At 42.5% G+C, this 10,129-nt stretch overlaps 1 protein-coding gene across 1 annotated transcript in view; it reads right to left on the bottom strand.

The window, feature by feature from the left end:
• Positions 1–2,954: 2,954 nt before the first annotated feature.
• The window catches only part of LOC145406876 (uncharacterized), a 45,209-nt gene continuing 38,034 nt past the window's right edge, over positions 2,955–10,129 (bottom strand). Inside the window, exon 2 of the mRNA XM_080277994.1 lies at positions 2,955–3,108. Within this exon, the coding sequence (XP_080134120.1) occupies positions 2,955–3,108 (154 nt within the window). The remainder of the gene's footprint in view (positions 3,109–10,129) is intronic.

The following is a 10,129-nucleotide window of genomic DNA, read 5'->3' as shown; positions in this document are numbered from 1 at the left end:
CTCTCATCCATTAACTCACTTTCACATACTCACTCACTTTCACTCTTTGACTCATTTATCACTCACTTTCACTCATTCATTCACTCATTCATTCACTCGTTCACTCACTCATTCGCTCTCTCAGTCATTCATTCGCTCACTCATTCACTCACCTACTCACTGTCACTCACTCACTCACTAACTCACTCACTTATTCTGTTTCACTCTGTCACTCACTCACTCATGTTCACTCACACTTACCACACACTCACTCACTCACGCATGCACTCACCCACACTGTCACTCATTCACTCACACTTATTCATACTCACTCATATTCACTCACTCACACTCTCCTACTCACTTACTCTTAGCCGCCGTGCAAGCAAGCGAATGTTTGGTGCTCTCAGTCACTTACACTCACCCACACTCACTCACTCACTCACCCACTCACTTACACCCACCCACTCACATTCACTCATCCACATTCACACACACTAATACTCAATCACTCACACTCACTCACTCACTCTCACCCACTCACTTACACCCACCCACTCACACTCACTCATCCACATTCACCCACACTAATACTCAATCACTCACTCACACTCACTCACACTCACTCACTCACACTCACCCACTCACTTACTCACACCCACCCACTCACACTCACTCATCCACATTCACCCACACTAATACTCAATCACTCACTCACACTCACTCACACTCACCCACTCACTTACTCACACCCACCCACTCACACTCACTCATCCACATTCACCCACACTAATACTCAATCACTCACTCACTCGTTCACACTCACTCACAGTCGCTCACATTCTCACTCACACTCAGTCACTTACCCATACTTGCACCCACTCACTCACTCATTCACTCACTAACACACTCACTCACTCATTTACGGTCACTCACTCACACTTACTAACATTCATTCACTCACTCACTCATTCATTCACTCACACTCACTCATTCATATTCACACTCACACTCACTCAGTCACTCGTTCATACTCATTAACTCACGCACTCACTCACACCCACACTTACTCACACCCACAATGACTCACACTCACACAATCACTCACTCATACTCATTCACACCCACTCATATTCAGTCTCACTCTTTCACTCACTCTCACTGCAACCCTGCATGAACTAAGAACTCAGTCAATAGACCAGTTACATTACAGTAAGATAATAAGATCTTATCATGACCATCACAAAGACCTTGGAATATGGCTGATTAGATGAAGTATACAGGGTCGCTAATGTTGTCTGCTGTTGCTTGCTGTTTAGAAATTGTTTCTTTGTGTGCGTGCGTGTGTGTGTGTGTGTGTAATTCACCGGTAATTCACCGGTTCGGTCAGGATCACTTGATGGTCGTGATCGTCAGCTTTTACCCTCCCGGAAGGGAGCTGAGAGCTCATATAGTCCGATCTAAGGGCAAGGCTGTGACCTTCACACACGCACACACCCGTCCCCTTGCTCAAGGGGGACAGTAACCACCCACTGCGTCAGTGAAACTTTTTCGCAACCTGAGCGAGGCGCGAACTCCCGTCTACCAGTTGGCAAGCGGGAAAGTTACCACTGTGTGTGTGTGTGTGTGTGTGTGTGTGTGTGTGTGTGTGTGTGTGTGTGTGTGTGTGTGTGTGTGTGTGTGTGTGTGTGTGTGTGTGTGTGTGTGTGTGTGAATTATAAGCCTGCTGCTGAATTTAGCCAAGTAGGGTGCAATGTTTGCTCTAATAACATTTTTAATTACAAACACTCGGTAATAGTATGATCCTCTTCGTTTAAGCTTGGCACATAATGAGAAATACAGTGGCATAAAAAATAACTTCTTCCATAAAACTTCCATCAGTGAATGTGTAATATATGTAGCTTGCATTAAGTACACATAAAGGAGAGTTGACGATGGAACTGCCCACCGAATAGGCCTAAAGTTAGGGGTAGGGATGAGAGAGAGGGAGGGAGGGGGTTAAGCCATTATAGGCAGCTCCTAGAAGAGTAACTGAACTACTGGAATGAGATAAGGATAGCAAAGAAGAAGGCTCTCCCCCGCCCTCCAAACCCTCCAGCCGAAGCCGGCAGGAAAAAGTCAGAAAGAACACCACGCCGTATAGAAAAACTGGCGTGGACATTTTACAGGAAAGTGTGAAAGGAGAATAGAGACTATCATAGTGTAACCTGAAAAGAAAATTTTTTTGAATTAGTATTGGTTAGAAGATTTTCTTTATTCTATATCCACCCCTTATTTGTCATATGCTTATCTAGCCTATGCTTGAAACTCTCAATGGAAGAGGCAGCAACTACTTTACTAGGTAGCTTATTCCATTCGTCTACTACTCTATTACCAAACCAATTTCTACCGATTTCCTTACTGAAACGGAATTTTTCTAGTTTGAAACCATTATTTCTAGTTCTATCCTGTATGCTCACTTTAAGTACCTTGCTAATATCTCCCTTATTTATACCATTCATCCACTTAAACACCTCAATTAAGTCTCCCCTTACTCTACGCCTCTCTAGCGAATGCAGACTTAGTCTTTTCAGTCTGTCTTCATATGACAGGTTCCGGACGTCATGTATCATTTTAGTCATTCTTCTCTGTACATTTTCTAACGAATTAATATCCATTCTATAGTAAGGACACCAGAATTGTACTGCGTAGTCTAAATGTGGCCTTACTAATGCTAGATAACAACTACTTTACTAGGTAGCTTATTCTATTCGTCTACTACTCTTACCAAACCAATTTATTATTTCATGCAATACGAGTATTACTTTATCCGTGGGCACTATTGTGAAGACGGATGTCACATCAAGACTGGCCGGTTTCTTGCTTTTGACGTTAATGTCTTTTATTTTCATCTTAAGGTCACCAGAGTGTTTGAGATGTGCCCTGTTTATTGTTCCTAGTTTAGCAGAAAGCATTTTGGCGAGTCTCCCAACCAATTAGTGTGGTGCACTGCCGATTCCTGAAATGATTGGTCGAATGGGAATGCCAGGCTTGTGTGTTTTAGGGATACCATACATAGTGGCAGGCCGTGAGTCGCTGCAGATGAGGTGAAGCAACTTCTTGCCCTTCTCTGTGTGTAGCTGTCTCTGCCTGTTAGAAGTTAACCCATTTTATCTACGTATGCACTGTTGTCCATGACTCCTCCTCCTCCTCCTCCTCCCTTATCCGATGATGAAATCCTGGCGTTTGCCTCCTCACCTAACTCCTTCAGGGCTTTCCAGTGGCGTCTGGGTATCGACATTCCGTTGATACTGTCAGCCACTTTAGCCGTGATGATTCCCTGAACAAAGCCTTGCTGGAAATCACTGTCACTGTGGCGGCGATTCTTGGTAATCAGGTCGATGGTGGTGTTCCGATTGTAGATGCCAGTACCAAATTTGAGACCCAAACTTTGAGCTTCAGTTTCCCCTTGGGTCAGTTGCCTTCTATAGTAGCCGCAGCGAGAAATGAACTCTGTGGTGGGGCAGCCGGTCATCCGGGGATTCCCCCACTGTAGCCATATCTACATGTCACCGACCATAGAGGTAGGATGTCACCGACCACCGGCCACCGCTGCAGCCCCGCTCCATGATCCTTACCCTGTGTCTCTGGCTTTCTCTTTCTCTCTCGGTTTTTATATAAACTGGTGTATTTCCGAAACTAATTATGAAATTATTATGACTTTTGTTCCACACCACCTTTGAGGTAAAAATCAAGGAGAGTTTTCTGTATAAAGGTTTCCCCCCCCTCCTAAATGTGGCATATGAGCGGGGGAGTGCGGCCTTGCCGATACCTCCGCCTGACCTATAATTATACACTCGCCAGAACTGACCTGCCCTCAGACAAGGGGGGGGAAACCTTTATACAGAAAACTCTCCTTGATTTTTACCTCAGTGGTGGTGTGGAACAAAAGTCATAATAATTTCATAATTAGTTTCGGAAATACAGCAGTTTATATAGAAACTGAGAGAGAAAGAGAAAGCCAGAGACACAGGGTAAGGATCATGGAGCGGGGCTGCAGCGGTGGCCGGTGGTCGGTGACATCCTACCTCTATGGTCGGTGACATGTAGATATGGCTACAGTGGGGGAATCCCCGGATGACCGGCTGCCCCTCCACAGCGTTCATTTCTCGCTGCGGCTACTATAGATAGCTTTTGAATGAAGTCAGGTCTGCTTATTTCCTTCCACCCACTTCCTCTGCATAAGGCAGTAATTTTCATTTCCAGCCTTCGTTTTGTAACTCGTTAAAACGAGTTATGTCTCTCCTTATACCCTCTGCTGCCTGTTGTAATACAGTAGTATACCTCTCACTGTGCTCCCAAACTGACGCGCTGTCTCGAAAGCGAGTGTAGTTTCTTCTGATAGTTGCCCCTTACACTCACTTAGGTATGTGTGACGCACTGGAGGATAGGGGTGACAATCTGACAGTAGTTGTTTAGGGGTCGATTTGGGAGGAACTTTTTCAGCAAAGCAGTCAGAGAAAAAGTTTCTTGTGTTTCTCAGACCTTCTTCAGGAGACGTGTGTATATTCTGCACGTGTGTATAACGTTCACAGGTGTCCCTGGTGCTGACATCTTGATTCACTTTTAGTTGACAAATTGGAGAGAGAAACATCGATGTGGGACTTAGTGTGTATTGACGATTCACCTCATGGCTTCCTCAGAATAAAATTGCTGAATGTACGCCATATTTCCTGTATATACATAGCAGAAGGCAGTAGGGGTGTGAGGGGGGGGTGAGGTATTGACAAGGGGTGGTAGTGGGGGCCGGTAGGGTAAGGAAGGTGAGGCTCAAGGGGAAAGGGATTACAGATAACAGCACAGAGACGGAGAGAAACAAGGGACATGTGAAGTGGGAAATCATTAGGGAGAGGGAAGGAATGTTGGGTAAGGAAATACAGGTCACAAGGGGAAAGGAATTACCGATCTCAACACAGGTGTGTGTGTGTGTGTGTGTGTGTGTGTGTGTGTGTGTGTGTGTGTGTGTGTGTGTGTGTGTGTGTGTGTGTGTGTGTGTTGCATATGTGGGCAAGCAGCTATAGTCGTGATAGCGAGAGGTGGCGGAGAAGCACCTCCCTCAGGGAGGAGTGAGGAAAAGGCTTTCCTTCTCTCGTCCCTGATTGGTCTACGGTGATGGGCAGAATGGGGAGGTGTGAGAGAGCTTATATTTCCCTCATAGTACCGTCACCAAATTGATCGCCATGGTTCGAAGCTTTATTTATTGCTACAGCGGTTAATATGTGTACACAGACTATTACCTATGGTATATCACAATACATACAGGTGTGCATGTTGATATTCTACATAAGAACATATAAGAACATAAGAAGAGAGGATAACTGCAGTAGGCCGGTTGGCCCATGCTAGGCAGCTCCTAGAAGAGTAACTGAACTACTAGAATGAGATAAGGATAGCAAAGAAGAAGGCTCTCCCCCGCCTTCCAAACTCTCCAGCCGAAGCCGGCAGGAAAAAGTCAGAAAGAACACCATGCCGTATAGAAAAACTGGCGTGGACAATTTACAGGAAAGTGTGAAAGGAGAATAGATACTATCATAGTGTAACCTGAAAAGAAAAAATTTGTGAATTAGTATTGGTTATAAGATTTTCTTTATTCTATATCCACCCCTTATTTGTCATATGCTTATCTAGCCTATGCTTGAAACTCTCAATGGAAGAGGCAGCAACTACTTTACTAGGTAGCTTATTCCATTCGTCTACTACTCTATTACCAAACCAATTTCTACCGATTTCCTTACTGAAACGGAATTTTTCTAGTTTGAAACCATTATTTTTAGTTCTATCCTGTATGCTCACTTTAAGTACCTTGCTAATATCTCCCTTATTTATATCCTTCATCCACTTAAACACCTCAATTAAGTCTCCCCTTACTCTCGTGAGGTCAGTCTGTTCAGACGTGCTAGAGACCTGTGGTAGTGTTGTGCTAGTGTGTTTTAGTGATCTGTGTTACTGTGTTGTAGTGATCAGCGATAGTGCTGTGCTAGTAATCCGTGAAAGTGTTGTGCTAGTGTGTTGTGGTGTCCCGTAGTGACCCGTGATAGTGCTGTGCTACCTTGTGTGAACTAGTGCATAATGGCTTCCTCGGCAGAGAGCTGTGTCCCCACTGCAGGTGTTGAAAAGGACTACCTTGAATTAAAGGAGGAACTTCCCGAACTGAAGCGGGAGGTACAAATTCTCAGGCAGGAGAAGGCACAAATGAAGGAATTGTTGGAGGAGATGTTGGTGGAGAAAGAGAAAAAGGCTGAAGGTTGGACACTAGTTAACAAGGGTGCAACGAAGTTCACTCTTAAGAAGCAAAAGGAAGTTAAGATCACTAATGCCTTCGACGCACTACGGGACGAATGTGAAGGGAAGGCAGAGAGGGAAGTAGAGGAGAAGGAAGGTGAGAGAACTTCCAGTACAGGTAAGTGTAATCAGAACAAGAAAGGTAAGAAAAATGTTGTTGTTGTTGGAGACTCCCAGGTGAGATATCTGAACAGGGCCATGTATACTCCACTCGCTAAACATGTGTGTCTTCCAGGGGCCAGGGTGGCTAATGTGGTAGAAAAAATTTCAAATATCGTAAAGGAAAGTGGTGACAAACCCACTGTGTGCCTCAGTGTAGGAGGCAATGATATTAGTAGCCGTAAGAGTGAGGTACTGTGGAAAAGGTACAAGTTGATGTTAGAAAAGGTTAGGGAGAGGGGAGGAACCCCTGTAGTGCTTGGTATTTTACCAATGTGGCAGGTTGGAAGGGAATGGTTGAGCAGAGCAATAGGGTTTAATTGCCGCCTTGAAAGGTATTGCAAAGATAATGCAATACCTTTCATAGACAGCTGGGACCGGTTTTATGGACGGAGTGCCTTGTATAGTTGGGATGGGACTCATCTTAGCAGGCAGGGAGTTACTGTTTTAGCTGGAATGATAGATAGGGAGTTGGAGGGATTTTTTCGAGATTGAGAAGTAGGTGTACAGGAAGATGCAGCAACTACTGTACACTCAGAAATCATTATTACCATATTTGAATAGATGCATCAATACTTGCAAAATTAAGAACAAAAGTTCAACCAATAGTGTAGATACATCCACTCAGGCACCTCAAATTGAGCAGGCGATGATAGATGATAGAACAAGCGATGATAGAAGGGCGATAAGCGATAGTACAAAAAATGGTTATATTAGTAAAGTAAAGAGTTTCCCAGTTGGTAATAAAATAAATAACAGCAAATGCCAAGGTAGAGGCATAACTACTAGTAATAATCTGAAAGTGTACTACACAAACAGCCGGAGTTTACGTAATAAAATGGATGAATTGAGGGCTTTAATTTGTACAGAGAAAATAGACATTGCCGTTATTTGTGAAACTTGGATGAATACAGACACTCGAGAATTTTTAGCAGAATATCAGATAAAAGGCTATAATATTTTTGTGTCAAACCGTCAGGGAAGAAAGGGGGGAGGGGTAGCTATTTATGTAAAGGATTCATTAAACTGTTACAATAAAGCAGACATTAAAGTAAACAGGGACACGGAAAGTGTCTGGGTTGAAATTAGTAACAATAAGGAGAAATTAGTCTTAGGAGCAATTTACAGATCTCCTAAATTAAGTAGAGCTGATAGTAAATACCTTTGGGAGGAAATTAGGAAAGCATCACAGTCCAGCTTAGTAATAATTGTAGGGGACCTTAATCTGCCAAGGATAGATTGGAGAAATCAGACAGGAGATGCAGAGTCAGAGGAATTTCTAGAGGTAGTACAGGATAATTTCCTTTATCAGTATATCAGGGAGCCCACCAGAGGTAATAATATACTAGATTTGGTTTTAGCTAATAAAGAAAATATCATTAGCGATATAGAGGTTGGTGGACGACTTGGTAATAGCGATCATGAAGAAATTAAGTTCAAATTTATTTGGGATGTCTGTTCCACTGAAAATACCTCCACCGTTCCTAATTTTCGTCTAGGAGATTTCGATGGCTTAAGAGCTTATTTTCGAACGGTATTCCACAGGGAGATTAGCTATTTGAGGGAATGTCAGGTCAGTGGGGAACCCCAGGTCATAGGTCAGGCGCAGGAAACACGTGGGGATGTCCGTCAGGTGTCTGTGAGGGGGGAGGTGGTATATAGGAATGTAGTCCAGGTGACGGAAATTAACTCAGCTCCAGTACCAAACAGACGTTCGACCAGTGAGAAGTATAACGAGTTAATAAATATAATACACGGAGGCCAAGATAGATATATCCCTTCAAAACCGTTTAGAACTAATAATTCAGAATCTAGATGGTTAAACAACAGATTAAAATCTCTCATAGGCCAAAGGAAAGGAATATATAGAAAAATAAAACGTGGAGAGGAACACTTACGTAACCGGTACACAATTTTAAATAGAGAAGTAAAGAGGGAGATAAGAAAAGCAAAGAGAAGTTATGAAATTAAGGTTGCCAGTGAATCAAAAGAAAACCCCAAGGGTTTTTATCAAATGTACCGAACGAAAAATAAAGATAGGATAGGACCACTCAGAACAGAATCAGGTGACATTACCAGTGAAGATAAAGAAATGTGCTCCATCCTAAATAATTATTTCATATCAGTATTCACCAAGGAAAATCTAAGCCTGGTCCCTCAAGCAGCAAATATTTACCATGAGAATATGGAAAATATTCTTAGTAAAATAACCATTAGTAAGGAGGACGGATTGAAAGAAATTAATAAGTTAAAACCTCAAAAATCGCCAGGTCCGGACGATATATATGCAAAAATTATAAAGGAAACCAAAGAAGAATTATGTCAGCCACTTTTAACGTTATTTAATGACTCTTTAAGTTCAGGAGAAGTTCCAGAGGCGTGGAAAACAGCAAACGTAGTGCCCATCTTTAAAAAGGGTGATAAATCAGCTGCGTCGAATTATCGTCCGATAAGTCTAACGTCAATAGTAGGAAAAATGTTAGAGTCAATTTTGGCAAATAAGATTAGAGAACACTTAGAAAAATTTAATCTTATAAACGAAAGTCAGCACGGATTCAGGCAAGGACGATCCTGCCTCACAAATTTGTTGTCATTCTACTCGGAGGTCTATGAGGCAGTAGATAGCGATAAAACTTACGATGTTATTTATCTGGACTTTAGTAAAGCTTTTGATAGGGTCCCACACGAAAGGTTAGTTAGAAAGGTTCGAGCACACGGTATAGACGGCGATATCTTAAAATGGATAGAATCCTGGCTGAAAGGACGAAAGCAGAGAGTATTAATAAATGGAACTAAGTCGGACTGGGGATTAGTAACTAGCGGTGTACCACAGGGTTCAGTACTCAGTCCCTTATTATTTATCATATATATAAATGATCTAGACTTAGGAGTCAGTAGCAGCATCAGCAAATTTGCCGACGATACAAAAATAGGGCGTATCATTAACTCTACTGACGATTGCCATAACTTACAAAAAGATCTCGATACATTGTCCAAATGGTCTAAAACTTGGCAAATGGAATTTAACGTTGAAAAATGTAAAGTACTTAACGTAGGCAAGACCATTGGAGATACTAAATAGAGCTTAGATAACAAAGAAATTAGCAAATTGGAATGCGAGAGAGATCTAGGAGTTATGATTAGTAACGACCTTAAACCAAGGCAACAGTGCATTAATGCGAGAAATAAAGCAAATAAGGTCCTAGGATTTATTTCGAGAAGCGTGAGCAATAGATCATCTAAAGTAATACTAAAACTTTATCTAGCATTAGTAAGGCCACATTTAGACTACGCAGTACAATTCTGGTGTCCTTACTGTAGAACGGATATTAATTCGTTAGAAAATGTACAGAGAAGAATGACTAAAATGATACATGACGTCCGGAACCTGTCATATGAAGACAGACTGACAAGACTAAGTCTGCATTCGCTAGAGACAGGTGAACAAACATTTAAGGAGTAAAATATTAGAAAGGACAGTATAGTAATCACCATAAGCCAAAATCAGGGAAGTAGAGAGAGAGAGAGAGAGAGAGAAGAATACAGAAAAAGAAACACGTGTGCTTTGAGGGAGTGGTAATAACAAGATCAGGTCCACCGGGACATACAGTACTTGTCACTCCTAAGCCCCTTTCTTCTCTCCCCTACCCCGTCGCTCCGGAGGGCGTAC

Source organism: Coenobita brevimanus, chromosome 8, assembly GCF_032717465.1.
Source record: "Coenobita brevimanus isolate Jiangsu-jjx chromosome 8, ASM3271746v2, whole genome shotgun sequence".
Taxonomy (NCBI): domain Eukaryota; kingdom Metazoa; phylum Arthropoda; class Malacostraca; order Decapoda; family Coenobitidae; genus Coenobita; species Coenobita brevimanus.
Note: the sequence above shows the minus strand (reverse complement) of the source record. Positions and strands in the feature narration are given on the sequence as shown.